Source organism: Calypte anna, chromosome 2 (assembly GCF_003957555.1).
Source record: "Calypte anna isolate BGI_N300 chromosome 2, bCalAnn1_v1.p, whole genome shotgun sequence".
Taxonomy (NCBI): Eukaryota; Metazoa; Chordata; class Aves; order Apodiformes; family Trochilidae; genus Calypte; species Calypte anna.
In genome coordinates, this window is record NC_044245.1 from 137,815,057 (window position 1) to 137,834,777 (window position 19,721).

The 19,721-nt window shown below is 39.7% G+C and overlaps 1 protein-coding gene across 8 annotated transcripts in view; it reads right to left on the reverse strand.

Annotated features, from left to right (window-relative positions):
- Nucleotides 1-3,452: 3,452 nt before the first annotated feature.
- The window catches only part of ENPP2 (ectonucleotide pyrophosphatase/phosphodiesterase 2), a 55,086-nt gene continuing 38,817 nt past the window's right edge, over nucleotides 3,453-19,721 (reverse strand). For 5 of the 8 annotated variants that reach the window (XM_030445398.1, XM_030445400.1, XM_030445402.1 and 2 more), the window contains 11 exons: nucleotides 19,564-19,691; nucleotides 17,383-17,470; nucleotides 17,157-17,244; nucleotides 16,085-16,257; nucleotides 15,778-15,829; nucleotides 13,248-13,384; nucleotides 12,631-12,766; nucleotides 11,514-11,591; nucleotides 8,748-8,880; nucleotides 7,973-8,129; nucleotides 3,453-4,064 (listed from right to left, as the gene is read on the reverse strand). In XM_030445398.1, coding sequence (XP_030301258.1) covers nucleotides 3,894-4,064; nucleotides 7,973-8,129; nucleotides 8,748-8,880; nucleotides 11,514-11,591; nucleotides 12,631-12,766; nucleotides 13,248-13,384; nucleotides 15,778-15,829; nucleotides 16,085-16,257; nucleotides 17,157-17,244; nucleotides 17,383-17,470; nucleotides 19,564-19,691 — 1,341 coding nt within the window. In that variant the 3' untranslated portion in view covers nucleotides 3,453-3,893. The remainder of the gene's footprint in view (nucleotides 4,065-7,972; nucleotides 8,130-8,747; nucleotides 8,881-11,513; nucleotides 11,592-12,630; nucleotides 12,767-13,247; nucleotides 13,385-15,777; nucleotides 15,830-16,084; nucleotides 16,258-17,156; nucleotides 17,245-17,382; nucleotides 17,471-19,563; nucleotides 19,692-19,721) is intronic. The other 3 variants (XM_008505344.2, XM_008505343.2, XM_030445401.1) reach the window with 1 other exon arrangement.

The window sequence follows — 19,721 nt, forward strand, 5'->3', positions numbered from 1 at the left end:
ACTCTGTCCTCACTGTACAGGCCCTCAGACTTCTAGAGTTCACGTGTTGCTCCTGCAACCAACAACACATCCGAAGGGGAACTCTTTCCTGAGAAATTTTGTGCTTCCTGTCTATATACAGAAAGCAGGGAGCTATTTCACCTGCTGTACATGAAGAATTCATCTATCGGAGAAGGCCGGATGCAGAGGGAGCAGAGACTTCATAAATCTGCCAAATAAATCTTCTGCAGCTCCAGTTCCTTTCTGGCAGCATCTCCTAGACCTTCAACCTGTTCAGCGTCTTCTGTCTCCTGAAGTGGGAGATTTCCTCTCTTATCTCTTTACCACTGTTTTTGTTTGCTGGCCTCTCCTACAAAAAGCACATGTTTTCATTTGCTAAAATCTCCATGCAATCATTTGGCCAGCTGCATATAAAGCACTGAGAGGCTGGGGACCCCAGCAGGATTGCTTTGGAGCAGCCTCCAGGTACACAGCAAGATTGGTCTAACTGAACTCTGGGCATTTAAATTTACTCATGCAATATCCCTGTGAATACTGGAAAACACTCACAGGATGGCAGACATGATGATTATATATTTTAATTTTCTAGTGCATCTGGAACTGAAAGTGCTCTATATAACTATACAAGCTGATGTGCTATTACCAAAACACTCACTGTTTTGAGTGAAGAAACTGTTGGAACACAGCACTTAACACCATCAGGGGACTAAAGGCTGGAAATCTCCAAGTAGCAGTAAGCAGAAAGTATCAATCTAATAAAGCTGCTAGATGACCAGGAGAGGATATAGTAAGTGGCAATTAAGTATGGCAGTCCTGCCAGTATAAAATGGTGACTTTTGCTCTAATTTTGTGTTCATAACTATGCTGCTGGCCAGGTTACTTGACCTGCTTTCAGTACTTACCTATTAAGAATTTTGTTCTGGTATGTGACTATGAAAAAAGGGTTAAAAAAGTAAGTTTCCTGTAGCAGCGATATTTCAGTTGAATAATAACCTCTGGAGGATTTTTCACAGAGCAAAAAGGACTTTGTTAGGTGTGCAGGGAACCTACAGCTTTTGTTACCTTGACAGTTGCTCAACTGAACTGCCTCGAACTCATTAAACATGTCTCAAATTTACATCACCGACTGCAAACAGGAGTTACCCAAACCCTCAAAACTGGTGTTTGCTCGACAGAAAAAGCCAGTGCTTGCTCTCCTCAATGGACCTCTTGCAAAAGTCAGAGTAATAGAAAAAAAAAGGAAACATGTAACAGAAGCAAGGAGCATTTCATCTTTTCAAAATGGTCTAATGGGAAGGGAAAGCAGGGGGGTTACTTCCTACACACTGCCCTAAGCTGACATTCACCCCAAGGAATGAAAGGGAAATTACAAGTTTCCTTAAAAATGGCTGTTGTTCTTGCAGAGCTTGTGTTGCTTAGAGGGATTTATGAGGCTTTAGCTTTGCACTGGAACTTCTGTGTTGATAAAGCATCTTTCACAGGAAAAAGACCCCATGCAGTTTACAGAAGTTACCACAAACATTTCTCAGCACGGCTACCTCTGCCAGTAGGGTAAAATAAAACAGCAATACCATACAAGAGCATGGGGGCAAAGGCTGAAGAGAAATAAGTAGAAAAGAAATAAATTCCTAGTATTTGATCCTACAGTAAGCAACTGAGAAAAAAAAAAATGAATCTGTCTACACACCAATGGCCATTCTTCAGTGAAACTGAGCCAGAGTTCAACTGTTTCTCCCAATAATTGATTTCAAAACTATTTCAAAAGCAAACTTCTCTGAAGACAAGAGGAAGGAAGAGTGTATTTCAGAGCTTAGATGTTCCTTTGGTAGAAATGTCATCTTATTTGGGGAGAAATGAAAAGAGTTACTCATTTGTTAGATTTAATTAAAAAACCAAAGAAAGCAAGACAGCAGTGGTGGTCTTTAGTTTTGTTTATGAACAGCCACATTATTTCATTACTAAAGTCAGTGTTGGAGAACTTAGGTCTTAACTGAAAATTGTTTTAAATCCAGAGGAAATACCCATTGGAGCACATGTAAGAACATAAAGCTTATCATGGCAGGAAGCCCTGCCAAAAGCTTACAGAAAAATATTTCTGTGCTACCAGACAACCACAAGAGACATTTTTAAGTTGCAAGAATAGGATGTTTCTCAGAGCTTTGTGCATTTATTAGAATTTCCATCCTAATATTTTGAGTGGATTTTAAAGCACTCAAGCTTTGTGCTCTTCCAATTTAAACAGAATTTGACACTTTGAATAATAAAATTTTGTCTATTGGTCACAAGAACCTTATAAATGTTAACATAATTAATTACTGTTTACTACTTTGTCTTAGATGAATACTACAGGGATGCAAGTTGCTTAAATCATGGCACATGAATTTTACTTGGGAGACCTGGCTTCTCATCTGTGTACATGGCTGAGATGCTTCCCAGCCCTTCCTGCATTTGCAGTGCTGTGAAGAGAAACCAGACACAAACTGCTTTGTAGAGAGGGAAATCTGTAACCCCAAAGGAGGGTTTCATAATAGTGGCAGTAGTGTGCTCAGCCTCCAAAGGCATTCTAAACAATAAATTATCTTTTACCTCATCTATGTGAATGCTCCATACCTTCTATAAAAACTGTGCAAGCCAATCAGGCCATTAGATAGGTACCAGTATACAGCAGTGTTTCTTCCATTGGCTTAAGGCTGTGCTATCAAAGTCACTCGTAGGAGCTTGCCAGGATTGTGAGTCTGTGACTGCAGAGAAGCAGCAAACCAACTTGAACAGGCAGGTGGTTGCTCTAAATCATGTGCAGTGTATGTGGTTCCCAGTACTGAAGTTACATAGTGCAATCAGGCCAAGGACTTCCCCTGAGAATGATGTCTGGCACTAAGCCTCAACCTCAGTTTAGGGGAAAACTGAAAATTCTGACCATTAGAACGAGATTAGGAAAATCAGTTCTTTTCCTCCCAGGTAAAAGCCCACTGCTGGGTGTTTAACAATGTAACCTCTGTCAACATCTGCCTTAGCTCAGCTTCCCTCAGAGCAAAAGATGATGGAATAGGAATTCCCAGGAACCAGGCCAGAGCAGTGGTGGTTGAGAAGGGATGCAACACAGCCTGACTGGTGACAGCAGATGTTACCTCACAGCCTCCCCATAGCTCCAGAGCAGGGCCAAGTGGCCTCAAGCATAGGACACCCCACATAAGGTGATGAGACCAACCAACCTTCTCTCCCAGCTCTGCCTCTGTGGCAAAACCTGACCAGTACTGACTGCTGTGGGTATCTGCTCTGTGCAATGGGATCACTGGTGAGTGCAGGACACCTGGGCTCCTGACAGTCCTCTTACCAGCAAACCTAAGCTCTTGATAAGGGATCTGCCCAGTGAGTGAGAGATATCTGGAAGCACTGTGCTGCCCGTAAGTCCCTCTGAATGTCCCTGTGGAAGGAAATCAAAACACATTAAAAAAACTGAATGTGTGGTTTATTATAGTTAAGATGCTATTTGTCTATAGGGTTTAAATATGTCTGTCACATAGTTAACAGTAAATGAATGTAATTTTACATGTTCAGTATTTTGATACACAGTACAGGACTACAAGTGTGGTAAAGGAGCACAGGAAATTACGATTTCCTTGATGCATGTATTATATCCTGCAGCACTATTTAACAGCTCGGGGTAAGGACTCAAGCTGCAGTACTACAAGCACTACTTAATAAATGAAGAGACATATCTATGTTAAACATTAGAGAAACAAAACAAATGACACAAGGGTTTAATATTTAAGATTTGATACAGGATTAAAATACTAATATTTTTAATGTCCTGGTTTCAAATTAATAAATATAAAAACAATATAAAAATATACACCAGTTGATAAAAGGATGCACTGAGTAAGGTTAGAAAGCTAAATTTCACTTTCAAACGTATGCAGGTATGTCTTTAGGGAAAGGATTTCTGTGTAGCTGCGACTGGTCTTCCGGAAGAAGTCCAAGCTTGTGAGCTGTTCAATGTCACGCACACGGGCAGTGTGCATCTTCAGAAGGTCTTCAACCCACTTTGATTCATCCTCCAAACTCTGAAACATTAAAAAACCCACAAACTATGGTTTGCATTGGTAGCTGTAAAATCCTGTTATTAGAGTACACGTATTATTCACTGATAGAGAAGATTTTCACTAAGCATTCATGCAAAAAAGTAAGCAGAAGTGTGCTGCTAGATTAGATTTGAGTCAGGTTGCTTGGGTGTAATCTCTCTTAGGGAACTGCTCCTGTTGCACACCTTGTGCCAGCTCCAGCACCTGTTGGAGCCATACACAAACTGATGCAACCCACTAACACATCAGAAAATCAGCCTTGCAAAACACTGCAGTTACTGGATGTCTGAGTGCATTACCCAGCCTGGTGACATGTTCCACGAGCACTGCAGCCAGCCCCAGAGACTGCTGGTCAGGAAGCAGATGTGGGAAAAGGACAGAACAAACAGGACTTTCCCCCCTTTAGCCTCTCAGGCTGGCACATCTACACTACTGTTGGTGAAGCAAGTTAAGAAAGGAGGGTTAAGCCTCTGGATATTTGAATCCCTTGTGTCTTGGGACATCTTGCTATTTCTGGTCTTACTCCTGAAAATGAGCCTCTCAGTTGTCTTAGCAAAGTCCTTCTACAAAGTGGTCCTCTCACTATTCAAGACAAAGCTTTAGCAATGCCAGAGCCTACCCAGCACAGTAGATTTGTCACAGACCAGGCTGTGGGCCAGTTCAGAAAGGCCAAAAGGGTAATTGTCATCATTTGCACAGGGAGGACACAAGGTACCAACTAGATCACAGCTGGCTGCTCTAAAGCAAACATACATGACCCAGTTAGCACTTGACTGTGTTGAAGCTTTTCAGCCCCAAACCAACTTTCAACTTTTCACTAGCAACCTGAGGTCCCAAACCAGGTCTGGAACATGAAAAAAAGGGTGTAAATTAAAAGGGAAGATGGCCTGTAGTGAAAAAAAGGGTGTAAATTAAAAGGGAAGATGGCCTGTAGTGCCCTGCTTCACTGCCTGGCAGCACGCAGCTAAAGGAAGCCTCCTGCTCAGTATTCAGCCTGACGATCATGGTGCCAGTCTGCAAACTGGCCTCAGCAGGGATTTTTGCTGCAAATGTGATCACTGTGATTCTTTTGTTGTCTTCAAGTCTTCCTTCTGTGCAGGCAATCTGCATTTTACAGAGCACAGAGTCCTCCCTACAAAACTCTCTATTTGGAGTTCAAGGAGTATTCCTTAAGATTTGCAAAATGAACAGCAGTATGAATAAATTACAGGACTTAGAACTTGGTTTTAAGCCAAGTCCAGCAAGACAGCATTTGCATGACCTCAGAAAATCAACCACCTGATCTAGGGTTGTTTTTTTTCCTTTCCACAACTGGTCCACGGAACCTCATTTCCAGTAACAAGGATTTTAAACACAACAGAGTGATCAGCTACCTTGGGATTATAGTACTGCAGAACAGTGAATGAGGTGTACACACTTAAACTAATAGTTCTCTCCATATGTGCTGGTTAATCTCACCTCTGCAGTACAGTGAGTCTTAGAAGGAAAAAAGTAGCAATTGACAACATGCAGGTAAATAGAAATAGGCAAATCAGGAGGGTAACCCGAAATCCACTGGAAAAGATTACAGATACTCTGGACAAGATAATCTCTTTGGAATTCAGATTATTACCTGGAAAGCTAAACATGATTCAGAGTGTAGAGTGGTGGGTGAAGAACTCAGTTATTAAAAGAGAAATACATAAGTTTTGCTGAAAGCAAATACTGGCCTGGAGGAAGTTTTTAGTAGGGTTCCTCCAGCTTTGGTCTTGGAAAGGATTTTTTTTGTAATGTTTTCATACATGCTGGAGTACTTTCTTATTCATGTTCCAGAAAAGAAATAAATCAGACTGGAATGGTTGCATAGGAAAGCTACTGAAATAATCACCCTCTCCTACAAGAAGAGCGAAAAAGATCATGGGTCTCCCATGAATAGAGGAAAGTATATGCCTTGAGAATCATCATAAATCATCTCTAGGGTAAATCCCAAAGAAGCCCAGTGAAGGGCTATTTAAGCCATAGAAAAATGTTGACATAAGAATAAATGGATATAACCTCACCATGAATAAACACAGTTTGGAAATGGAAAAAATTCAAATTAGAAGAGAAGTGGTGTTCTCCAATGGCCATGTGAAAAGGGAGAAAGTGTGCACAACAAGAAAAGAGCAGAGGGAAAGTTAATATTTCTTCAGACCTTAAAAGAAAGCTGTGGAGAGGTTAAGGAAAAATTCTTGTATTATACCATGCATCTCAACCATGAAGTATTTGAGCTTCTACACAACCACTTCTTTGAAGAAATCAGATGGAACATCATGTGCAAAAGGAAAGCTGACGCTGTATTAGAATGTCAAAATTTTGCCTGACTGTATTTTCCTTTAAGAGCCACATTTACATACGTTTGCAGTAGTTCTTTGCTATGTAAAAAGCATAGACCAATATCTGCTAATGACCTTGTAGTAGCACTGAAGTTCCTCCCAGAAGAGTAAATACTTACACCACAAGAAGTATGAGCTACAGAGAAGTTGGATATAATACAAGAAATTAAAGTGTAAAAGAGGCCTTTGTTTTAAATAGTTCATAGAAATATCTTGGCAGTTTAATAGGATGATGACACACAATATAGGGAGGAAAAAAATTGACTTTGTCATAAAATTACATATGGGCAGAGATACAAGGACAGAGGCATTAAAAACTGCCAGATTAGTAACTTCCAGTCACTGACTGGATCTTGATTCAGAGGAAATCAGTCCAGAGAAAAACCACAATGAAATATATGTAGGACTTTCCGAGACTTCAGGTGGATGACACACTCTGCCCAAAGTGGTTGAGTCTGAACAGGAGGAAGCCAGACCTGCTCAAGAGAGAGGGACACTGCTCCAAAAGCATGGTTTTAAAAAGAGGGACCTGAAAGCAGGCGATGTTTGATGAATGAGAAAGAGACAGTGTTCCAGGTGAATTGTGTACAGAGTCGGAATGACTATTTCTGCCTGTAGCTGGAATAGGAATCTTAACTTTTTGTGCCAATACAAAATTCATAACATTAATATGTTCATTCAGTAAGCAGTCTCCTGGCAGCCTGTACTGAAGTGTCTGTGTGCAGGAATCCACACAGCTGTGTAATGGGAGAACAAGTTCAGGCGGAAGGACAAGTCTAAATCCAGCTGCCTAAATCTCTGCTGTCCTCACAGAGAGCTGGAACCTGTGGGGACTCGGCTGCTCTCCTGCCACACGTTGAGCTGCCGAGCACGAATTTTACTTTCTGCAGTGCTGAGCAGACTGAAGACTTTGTACTTCACCAAGATTCTTACGCTATAGGATCTTGCACCCTAAAGGAAAATACAAAAGGAACCAGGAGGATGCCTGGTCATTTCTGGTAATGAGAATCCAAACTTATCCCTCAAATCAAGACACGTTCTGGAAACAGGAAGAGCTGGTACTCTTCCCTCAGCAGGTTTTAGCAGAGAGTTGTAATACTGTGTGGGTTGGATGTAATCATGCTTTCTGATGCACTCAGACTGCCATGGCAGACAGACTATGTTGTACTTGCATATGGAAACAGATCTCAATGAAAACATCAGGATGGCTGCCAGCACAATTCACCTATGCACACAGCCTCCCCCCATTCTGCTCTGAGGTTACATTGGCAGTGTCTGTCAAAACACAGAAGCCCAGAGGTTGGTAACTGCCAGCTTACTGTATGTCAGCTCTTCCAGACAATTTCAGATGCAGTAATAGTTCCATATTTCCTCTGATATTGTGAAGAAGAGCTTTTGTCTTACAAGTTGAACATGACAGTTAAGTCCTGCTTTCATTCAAGACATCAGTGAGCACAAGTATCTAAATGTAATGGGGCTTCACATGTCCCAGGGACAGCATTTACCATGAGGCTACAGGAGTGCAGCAGAACTTACATTGCAGCTCTCATCATTGTCAGGCCGGTGGGGAAGGATATATGAGAGAACAGAGAGTGGTCCATCACACTTGTCAGCTGGTTGAGTGAAATCTAAGCAGCTCGTTATGATGGTGTAGTAATGAGTAGGAACAGGGATGGCACTGCCTTCCACAAACCTGGGGGAAATAAAGCAAACATTTATCCACAAAGGATAAACCTGTTTGGAAGGTTGCAGAAACAGCCTGGTATTTCCTCCCCTACGTGTGAGTACACACATACGTTGTTGACATGTGTTTGATTCCTAGGCACAGCCTGAAAATGAGCACTCAATTAGTTAACGTTTTGATATTGTATTCTAGAAATACCACACATCAGTGCTGAAAGGCTTCTTGAGTTCAGTGACACAGAGCAAGCATTACTGAATTAACAAAAGACTTGAGTATGTAACTCAACAGCACTGCTATGGTTTGCTCTTGTATACAGTTATCAACCCTTAAGTTCTGGAGAACTGTATAGAAAGTATTATATGGAAAATAATTCAGCTTTGTCTCAAGGATGAACACATGCTTAATTCTGAAATCAAAGTAAACAGCTACTTGCTGAATTGTTATTCTCTTATTTTTACCACTGTTCTACCTACAGGGGCTTTCAGTCTTGGTGAATGATGATTTTAGAAAGAGCTAGAAAATTTCAGCTTCTCCCCAAAAGTGAATAATTTGCAGATAATGAATGGTTTAGGATAAAGCCATTATAGAGACAAGCAACAGCAAACTAATTTAAAGATGAACACTTACTGTTTTATTTTGTCAGGTGTGTCATGCAAACCATCATAGTCATAGTCAAAGATTGGTCCACTTATAACATTGACTCCATTTCGTTCAGTGGCATATCTCTTCACCAGAACCCTTTGGAAATAGTTCCATACCTCTGCGAAGGAAAAGATAAAAAGAGACAAAACACAAACCACACCAAAATTAGGATAGGCCAAAACATGTCAAAATTATAAATGTTATTATAAACCTTTTTTTTTTCCTGAACATAAAAATCCAGTGGACATCATTCACACTATGGCAGAGGAAATCAAAGACTAAGCATTACAGATTTACTACAGCTTCATTCAGTTTGGTCAATAAAGCCTATTCAGACTTCTTTGTTCTCTATGGATTTTTTTCTCCAGTCAGTGGTAAATGAAATGCATGGTACCACTCCCAGGCTGGCATTGCCATAGGCATTACACAGAGAGCTTGCTGTTCCTTCACCATGCAGTAGAAACAGCTATTCATACACTTTTGCTATCCCTGTAAACACCCTCTTTGTCTTTCTTATCTAGTTACAGGGAAAAGTACTGTTGGTTATTTTCATCCCAGCAAGGAAACAGCACTGAGATTAAAAGAAAAAAAAAACAAAACAAAAAAACCAAAAAAACCCCAACCAAACCAAACCAAACCAAAAAAAAAAAACCCCAAACATTTTAAGAGAAATTGAAGTACAAAGGTTAAATATAAATTCTATTTAGTCTTTCAGTTAAATTCTCCATGCATACAAAATATCTAACTTTCAATTAGGTGGCCTCAAGGATTACCAAGCTATGTCATGGCATTTCATTACAGCCTTTTGGGAAGAGTGTGATCCACTTTCTCCCACCTCACCCTTCTCAACCTTAAGATGCTTGAAGCTACAGGAAACACACTGGAATTACATCCAATCAAATTACATCATTCTTTTCCTTTATATTTTCCCCCTTTTTTATTTTAACACTAACATAAGCATGCAAACAAAACACCTCAAACTTGCAAAAGTTTAATTTTTGTCTTCCTAGCTCTGCCCATTCATTTCACGGCTCCCTGACACTGATGGCAATGCCAGCCTCAGCAAGTTGCCCAGTAAGCCTTGTCCTAAGGCTGCTCAGTGCCACACGAACTCCCTGTTCAGTGTCACACAAACTCCCTGCTCTTTCTGATGCAAAGGGTCCCACAAGCAATGGTCTAACCAGAACCTCAGCTGTGGTAACTGCTTGGCAGCACCACTCCTCCAGCTGCTCTCTCCTCCAATATATCAGCCTTAACAATAAAAATAGCAAAATACCCAAACTTTTTTTTTGCTTTATTTAATTAACAAAAACTGATTCCAGCTGAATCAGTTTCCCACTTGGGTTCCCACTGCAGCCACAGAGACAGCACTGCCAGTGCAATGAAGGGCCAGCCCAGGGACATCATCTTGCAGCTCTAGCAAAGTAGGAGTTGCATAAACCAGACTCACTAGAGAAAAAATGGATACAGAACTATTGCCAGGAGGGATGGGACAGTGAATTAAAAAAACAAAGCAGAGGAGTGGGTCGCTGCAGTCGTCACTGCCACCAAAGCCAACATAGTATAAAATTGCCAGATTGTATTTTTCCTGTTGTGGAAAAAGTTCTAAACAATGAGCTTATAATCGTCTCTCTACGCTGCAACCTGCACTCATGTAGAAAACAGTATCAGTTCCAACATTTGTTTTCAGGGAATCCTTCACCCACCTGTGATGAAGAGGAAAAAGCCACAAGACAAAATGAGCTGCTGATCATGGGTTGTTCTCCTGTGATTTGCATCTTGGAGAATTTGCTTAGACTAACGTTAGCATAAGGAACATTTTTATGAAGTGAGTTGGGAGTGGGAAATCCTCAATAATTTTGCACTCTGTAATCAGTTAAGTGCCTTTGCTCAAATTTCCAGCAACCATTACCACTTGTTCCTACTCAGAGGTTTTTCAGTTAAAACACTCTTTTCTGGTTAAAAAGAAAAAAGCCTCCCATAGGCTTTGATGCCTATCCAAACCTCTCTCGCCTAAAATCTGAATTGGAAATCTCACCAGAACATGCTCTTGAGATTCTTCTAAGGCTTCTCAGTTCCTGCCAAGCCAAAAATGCCACCAGAATAGTCTGATGGTTTTCCTACCTCTTGGCAAAACTAGAGAGAAAAGGGATGTGCAGACAAAAGAAATGTTAATTTACATCCCTGCAGAGCTGAAAGTTTCAGCCAGGTTAAAGTAATTCCTCATTTTCCATAAATTGGTCTCCTCTTCCTTTTTCTTTATAGATAATAAATATGCTTGGTCTCCCTCTAAAGGCATGAATAGAAAACAAAAAATAATTACTTGTCCCTGAAATACAACATGCTATGAAAACACTCCCAGGCTTGGGCACACACTTAAGAGGCTCCAATTGAGAAGTGAAAACATGTTGCCTAATTATATTCTGGACCAGCTTGGGCTACAGAAAAGAAAATCTGAATAGTCTTGCACAAATTGAACTACTGTGGCATGAAGCAAAATTACTGAACTACAGCATATCCTGCCCAGCACCAAAAAAAAAAAAAATTTCTTAAAGCTTAAAACTTTCTTGTGGTATTTTAGCTACTCATGCCTTAAAGTATACAGGTGCCCACATGTACTAAAACTGCTGGCTATAGGTAACAGCTTTATGTTCTGTTCTAAACTTCTATCAGTTCATTCCACAGTCCAACACATATATTAAAAAAAGAAAATATTGGGAAAAAATGTAAAGCCAGGGAAACAGCACTTACTTTTGAAGGCAGGATACATTGGAATGATATTTGTTATTAGAAAAGCATCATATTTTGCTTCTGCAGAGGAACTTAATTCTGAAATCAATAAACCAGAAAAATATTGATAAGATGAAATATCAGAAATTCAAGGAACATAAAAATGTTTTGAAAAAATTGGCTTCAGAGAACAACCAAAGGGAATACTGTCATCAAAACAGCAATCTGAATGCTGTATTCAGAAATGCACGTACAGTGTCATACGGTTTTTCTTTAATGTGACAGCTGGACATGGAAAGTAAGGATTTTATCTTTTTATTTCTTTCTGTCAGCTATTTCAAAATATTTTTATAGCTTTTTTTTTTTTTCTTTTTTCCTTCACTCTCAAAAATCTGAGAGCTGCTGTCCAGGTTTTTACAAAAGAGGTACAAGTGAGAGGTTTGTGGGATTATCTTCTAGTTCTGAGCAAACCTCTGCACCAGTAATTCTGTATCAGAAATCTACCATAAATTATTTCAGCCACTAAGGAAGGAAGGCAGAGCAGTGAAGCTCACTGCTGAGACAGTTATGTCCCTTGACCATTTACTAATTGCAGATCATTCCTCCAAGACTGAACCAATGTAATTACAACAGAAAAGTCCAGGATACTCATTTACACAGGCTTCCCACATGCATGGTTCTATAGGATGGTAGAAATTTTTACAGTATGCAGGAGTTTAATATGGATTTGTAAAATAAATGTTTATTTTTCTGATGTTTGAATTAAAAATTAAAAATTCTGGCAAGGTTCCCAGTTCATACAAACTGGTACCTATTCATTGACTTTACAGTCAACTTTCCAAGTCTTCTAGCTTATCCTTCCAGCAAGTGCAGCAAGAATAATGTCTCCAACCCGCTTAGCCCTATGTGCAACAACAGTGCAATAGCAGCTTCTCTGAGGAGATCACAGCACATACAGGAAAAAATCACCTGGGAGTTGGGTAAATTAGACCATTCCTATCTATATCCTTTCCTAACAATGTCAGAAAAATCTTAGCTTATTTAGATCCATGGGAAGTTTTTTCATACCTAAGGTTTTCTCTAACAGAAAAAGAAAATCACAAGACCTCTATGTATTAAAAAAGCTATAAAAACTTACGGGGAGGGAAAAGGAAGCCATAGGAGAGCTGTTTGTCTCCTCTGTAGGCTGTGCAGCTCTGGCTGTTTCCAGGAGAAATGCGTAGGTCAGGCCTCACACAGCCAGCCAGGTGCTCTGGGACACCTGACACCTCTGCCTGCATTGAGGAACATCCACAGAAATTACAAGAAAGGTAAATTCAGCATTTATAGCCAAAAGAAAACAATTTTGTGTAGGTGACAGACCAGATGGAAAGCCTTGTGTAAAGTAAAATAAACCACCTCGTTATACCACCAGTCCTGCTCCTGTACCTACCATGAACCTCTCCCCTTCAGGTAGCAGCAGTCACTACAGCAAAAAATTCAAATGAAGTCACTGATTATCCTACCATAATGAAACAAACCTGTATCAAGCAAAACTTTGAAATAAAATGAAAACAGGAACAGAAATATGCAGCCCTTCTGCCTTAAAACTCTTTTCTCCTGAAAAAAAAAGGGATTTTGGTGTTTATTTCAATGGTATTCGATATAATTTCTGGTGGGAAATACTGCTTGCAGAAGGGGAATTTAAGGACTTCAGGAGTAAAACTACCACACAGATTTCCTCAAGATTTTTCCAAAAGAAAAGACAGCACTGACCTGTTTGGAAATAGTGTAGGATGTCCAGAGAGGCATCAGGAATGTTTCACTGTAGCCACTTTCAAAGTCATGGTGATGCAAGATATTGTATTTTGTGCGGTACAGGACTGCAGGGCGCCCATAAAGGAGATGCTTCTCTACAGATCATAAGAAATCACATTTATATTTAATTATGGGACCCTTAAAGATGAAAAAAAGGGGTGGTTTTCCAACACATACTGATTTTAATTATCCTTAACAGGGTACTGACTCCGAATATCTGCTAAGCAAATCTTGTAAAGGAGAGAACAGCAGTTTTTAAACAGTTTTGGATCCCAGTTCCAGTTAACCACTTTCTTCACTTGAAAGCTTTTTGGGGTCAAAGCATGAAGATAGGGTGTTTTTCCAAACACAGGAAACTCCACAAGGACCTATGTCCACATTTCAGTCACCTATGAGGTAAAAAGCACTTCTTTTTGTAGCTTTTAAGCAGCCCCTAGTCTATCACTCCTGCTACTTCAGCCTTTCTCTCCCTCCTATGTTTTTGGTAAAGTCCCTTGCAAAAGGGAGGAATAAGTGCTCACTCTCTAGAAAAATAACTTTTTTTCCATTTGGCTTATACAGACAATGTTCTGAAGACTGATGTGTTACCTTTTGTCAATAATATGAAAGCAAACAAACAAAACAAGCTCTTTTCCTAACTTTGGCTACAACAAGATACCACCAGCTCCAAGAAACTTGCTTTTCTTCTGTCTTGGTGATTTGCTATGGCTAAGTGTCACCAGGTATCTGTGACAAGCTTGATATAAAAGTCAAAAATATCATTGAGAGATACAGAAGAAAAATTCCCTGGCTAATCTTTCACTGTGCTCCATAGTTCATTGATTTTGACAACCATTTGGCAAACACACTTGGCTCACCTTTAGAAACCCAAAAAGAAAAAAATGGCATGTTTTATTAGTGTTGGAGTCCAAATAAAGGCAGAAGAAAGAAAAGAAGAAAAAGCCTTGTCTAAGAACCAATATTATAAACTTTCTGTATTTAATAATAGATGAAGTAATCTTTTACTTCTGTGTGTGAATAAAAACATCAGCTAAATATGCATGGTAGCAAGTGTGGCAGAAGGGAATGACAAACTAACTGCAGGAAGATGCATTAACAGGTGCTACAGACTGTCATAAAATACAACAAAATAACTTGCATGTAACAGAACTCCTTGCTGTTTAAATAAGAGACACTTCATTGCATTTAACAGACAACTTACAAGCAAGTAAGTGAAATTGGTTTAAATGCTTCTATCTTAAAATACATCAAAATAGTATTTTTATGCTACTGAAGTGAAGAAGCATTAAAACCTGAAATCAAAATAAAGACGTTGAGATGCCTAGGAGTACAACAGTGAAGTTGTTCTGTGCTTATGCCAGAAATTCCCACAGCAGGTTGTAGCTCTTCACTAACTGGCAAAATTAGCTTAACAAGATGAAAGCTGCAGGAAGGCAATTTAAATCACAAAGAAAAGGAATAATTTCACCTCTAGAAACTGAAGAATAGGTTGGATTGCCTTCACAACAGAAAAACTGAAGTAGCTTCACAAGGGAATTTTAAAATGAATCTTAGTTATCTGAGGAGTACAAGTTTAAGCATCTCTATCTAAACATTTCAGACTTTGCTAATCTGGACAATTGACTCGGGGAGGTGAAGGATGTGAATTATTATCTGAATCAGATCATGGTTGTGGGAAGAAAAGCTCTGCTTTGGTGTGCCTTTAAGACAGCATTGCTATTCAGGACAGCAGTTCCTATCCCATCCCATCCCCCTCCGGTCTGATTGCTGTGTTTTTACCTGGACCACAGCCCTGAGGCAGCTGCAAGCACAGCCACACAGAAGTCAGCACTGGCAAACAGCAGGGAGGATGCAAGAAGTACTGACCAGGAGAGCAGAGGATGCTTTCTCCTGGAAGTATTATTTTCTTGAACACTGATGAGGGACAGAATTGCAGAGCATACAAGAACTAGCAAAGAATTTCTGCACTTTTTTCAGTGGACAACCTGTACTCTAAAATCCAGGCACTAACAGCCAAATCAGGGACTGTTAAAGCAGCTGTCCCATCTTTTCTATCACTGACCTGGTGACATCTAAGTCTGAACAATACTGGCAAAACACTGTGCAGATGTGGTCTGTTTTTTACACTACTTACTGCTTGTGTTTGAGTGGAACTACCTCTCCTTTCATCATCTCTCTGCTTCTCCAGCAGAGATTAAACACTCCTAACAGTGATGGAAAGGAAGAGCTAAATCTCTATCACTTTGAGTAATACTTTAGTCCTGGTTACAGCAAAAGATAGGGCACAGTTCCTCACATAAGCAGCACTTAATCTTGCCCAGGTATCTCATGTTTGTCCGTGCACTGTTTTGACAGTCATTTGAAAAAACAGTTTACTGTACACTGAATAAAGCAACACAGGAGTTTGTCTGCTATCAGTGATAAAAACTAGCTTGCAAAAAAAAAAATACTAAAAAAAATTTCATTTACTGAGGCACCAAGCTCTTACCTTCTGTTCCCTTAACATGAAACCGCTTGTTGAGCTCATCCAACTTGTTCTTCTCAAGAACAGAAAAAAAGGAACAGTATTAGAACCACTGAAGCATTCGGACATCTTGCTTTTAATAGGCATTTAGCAAAAACTAGTTCTATAAAACCATGATGTTTCCTGCTTTACAAATAGCAAAGGGCACATACATTGCACAGGTAGGATGTGGGAAATTCTCACAGATAAAACCCCCTCAGATTAAATGGCTACAACTTTACTAGGCAACTACTGCTAATAGCAGAAGCATCAGCAGATTCTAAATACCTACCTTGTCATCACATGTACATCCTATATCAAAATCTGATGCAGAAGGTAGAGCAACAGGATAGAGTGGTTTTGCAACTTCATCTGGCACGGTTGGTTTATAAACATTGGCTCTCAGCAGGTGATTTAAGCTTCCATGGGTACCATTATTGGGAGCAGGCTTCAATCCAAGCAGATCTGTGAAAACACCAAAGATAAAGCAGTGATGGGTGAATTGCAAATGTGTATGCAGCAACATCACTACTGAGCTAAGACATCTATTTGCAATACTGTTTACACCCGTCATATGTAATGAATGTTTTTAATGCAATAAAAATACTAACCTTTTGACTAAATCATAAAATTGCAAATAGTGACTGAATAGCATGGTGGTCTTTATACCACGAAGGTTAATTTGCAGCAAGACATTTAAAAACAGTTTCATTATCCCTACTCCTGCAGCTTTCACTGCAAACCTGAAGTCAGTATGTTGACTCACATGAACCACTAGGACAGTGCTATTAGTCACCTGCTTTAGAGATATGGGATAATTACATTTTTGGTATTTCATGGTGGAAAAAAAGAAATTAAATCAGTGAATTACACCTTCAGCTAAGAAGTTTTTTACTCTGGAAAATCAGTATTAAAGAAAAAACTATGATTAATATCTGTATACATCATCAGATTCTGCTTTATGGCTACAGCAGGAGTTTATGAAGCATAACCATACTGGGAGATGTCAGAGAAAACTAAATCATGACCCTAAGCTGCTCCATAAGACATGCAGGTTCAGAAGCTGTCCCTGCAAGGAAACCTCCTTACCAGACTGCTGAGGTATGGACACCATGCACCATACTGGTGCATTTTTGATCTCTGCCAAGCTGCATGAAGCAGAAGTATGGTAACCTTCTTTATTGGCCAGCTGCTACAGTAGAGCAAACTGAGGGCCCTAAGAAGGCCAAAAATAAGTGTTTGGGAAGGGGGAGGGGAAAGTGACACTGTAAGGGAGTCAGGGCAAGAATTCACGGGTGTCTAAATGAAGCCCTGTTAGCTAAACCAGTGTGTTTTTCTTGCAATTTCTCAAGCAAGTGGCTTACCACACATGACGTTGTAAAGTTCAATATTTTCAAAAGGAGGTACTTTGGTCTTGTATTTGAATGTAGGGCCATAACCTATAAAGACAGTCTTAAAAAAAAAAAAAAAAAGAATACAAAAGAAGAGCATTAAAAGGTAGGGCTTTTATTTTTTTCAGTGAATATTTACATTTTAGAGACCTTCAGTTTCTTCTGCCTTCAATAACCCTCCCACAAGGTTGCTGCATACCTGCATGCTGTTTATCTTGTTGTCATAGCCATGGTCTCCATGGAAGAAACATTTTCCTGTTGGTTTCCTGTAAACATCCATAGCTTTCCTAAATTGAAAAAGTATTAGAAAATTTCCTCAAATATGTAGATATGGTGCCTGACAATGTACTTTGGGGGAAGAGGGGCTAAGGTTACAAGGGTACATTGCTCATCTGTTTGAATACTTGTATGGGGACTGCAGGCTCATCCAACAACCCCCTGTACGCTCCCTCTACTCCCACTAAGAGAGTGCCAACCTAAGAGCCAGCTCTTACTCATTGATAAAAACCTCAGCACCTGTTTACCCATTTTCTCAGATTTTCTCATATTACATCAGTGCCTACCAACTGGAGGTGTTTGGACCATACCCTTTCAATCCACAGAAGGCCAATGGAGGGAAAAAAAAAAAAAAAAAGCACTTTTGCAATGCTACAGTGCTGCAAGAGTCAGAGAATTCTATTAAGTGTTTTCACCTGTTTGCCTTCCACCTAGTAAAGAAAAATTGGGAGTAGAAACAAAGCTTCCCAGAAAAAGAAAAAGGATTGTAATGAAAAGAGAAGGATTATAACAAAGAGAAACAGCTGAGAAAATAAGCACTGAATCATAGGAACAGTAATTATCAGCTTGTTCCTGAGGGTTGGTTTTTTTACATAATATGTGGAAGAGTAAGTATTGTGTCATAGGAATTATAATTACCAGCTTGTTCCAGTATACTTTTATACAGCTATATGAGGTCCATGTACAAGCAATACATGCAGTGGACTGGATTATCCTATGAGTTAATTTCTTCATCTGCAATAAAATTATGTTCTGCCAAAGTTTGATTTCATCCTTGTAAATTACTAGTTACAGCAATAGGGTATGCAACTATGATTTTGCTGGTTAAAAAAATACAAGGAATTACAGATACATGAACAAATTAATTATTGGGGAATGAGATTTCTGAAAATCTAATTAATAAATAGGCCAAAGAAAGTGTGCTGAAATTAATAAGAAACAACTAAATATAAATTAACTTAGGCCAACCCGTCAGGTCCTGTAAAACTCTTAAAACTGAGACTTTTATAGGCCTAAAACTCTGAGTGGGATTCTTTGAAATGTACATGAACCCTAACCACAGAAACTGTACAGGGCAGCCAGCCAGGCAGCTAGTGGAGTTATGCAAGAAAGTAATTGGGGTTTCTCATTCAGTGCTGCAGCAGAGCCATCCTTGCATAATGCACAGAAAGATAAGCACAGATGTCAAAAGGCACTTACAACACACCCTGTGTTTGCCTGGCAGCTACATGGGCAAAGAAACTCTACCATAATTTAAAGCTTTTAACAGACTACCATGAGCCAAAAGCTGTGTCATCTTCCAAAAACCACTTAGTCAGCTTTATGCATAAAGACCCAGCCGTTCTCATGCTATACATTACATGTGTCAAAAGATCAAAGCAAAAATATATATTAAACCAGAAAGGGGTGCACAACTCATAAACAAAGGCTACTTGTCACTTTCTAAGTATGTCCCAACTTCATTTCCTCACTCAAGTTTTAGCTAAGAATATTAAAAATTGCCCAAATTTTATAACTGAAAATCCAGATACATATGAGAAAGAACAACCCAAAACAGGGTTTTCTCTGAGCTAAAACTTCCTGGCTTTCTATGGATTGGTTCAGCAACATAATATGCTGCTACCACCTTGGTGACCACTGTGTCATCCCCTTCCACATGTTCTCAGGTATTCACCCACTCATCCAGTATCTCTATTTTCTTTCCATGCACCCATTGCACCCACTCAAGCCTCTTCTTCTTCTGATCATAGATGCCTTGCCTTTCCTCCTGTACTCCCAGCTTCCACATCTCATTATAAAAGCTTATCAGCTCTTATACTTAAGCTAATCAGGCAAAATATACACCATTGCTTGAGGAAATCAAATTTGGGTTTCTGCCCTCCATCCAGCTACTGGTTTCCCCAAGCTTTAAAACAATTTTGTGTGTTCTGAGCCACATCCCCCTGCATCAGCTGTAATCAAACACCTCACCAAGAGGTGTTCCAACCTCCTCTTATTCACCACGGGTAGGACCAAGATGCTGACAGACAGGATAATCCCAGGTGTCTCAGTTCCTCAGAAAAAGAGACTGAAAATCAGGATGGAAGCAAAAGCAGGAGTTTACCTTGCCACATGCCATTTGCGATCCACCAGCAAATGGACATCCTCAATTCTTCGGTTGTAAGCATAGTGCAAGCGCTTGGGCAGGTGCTGTTTCAAGTAAGGCTTGAAGTGCTGGTCTGGCTTTCTACACTGAAAAATAAATGGTTGGAAATTAATCAT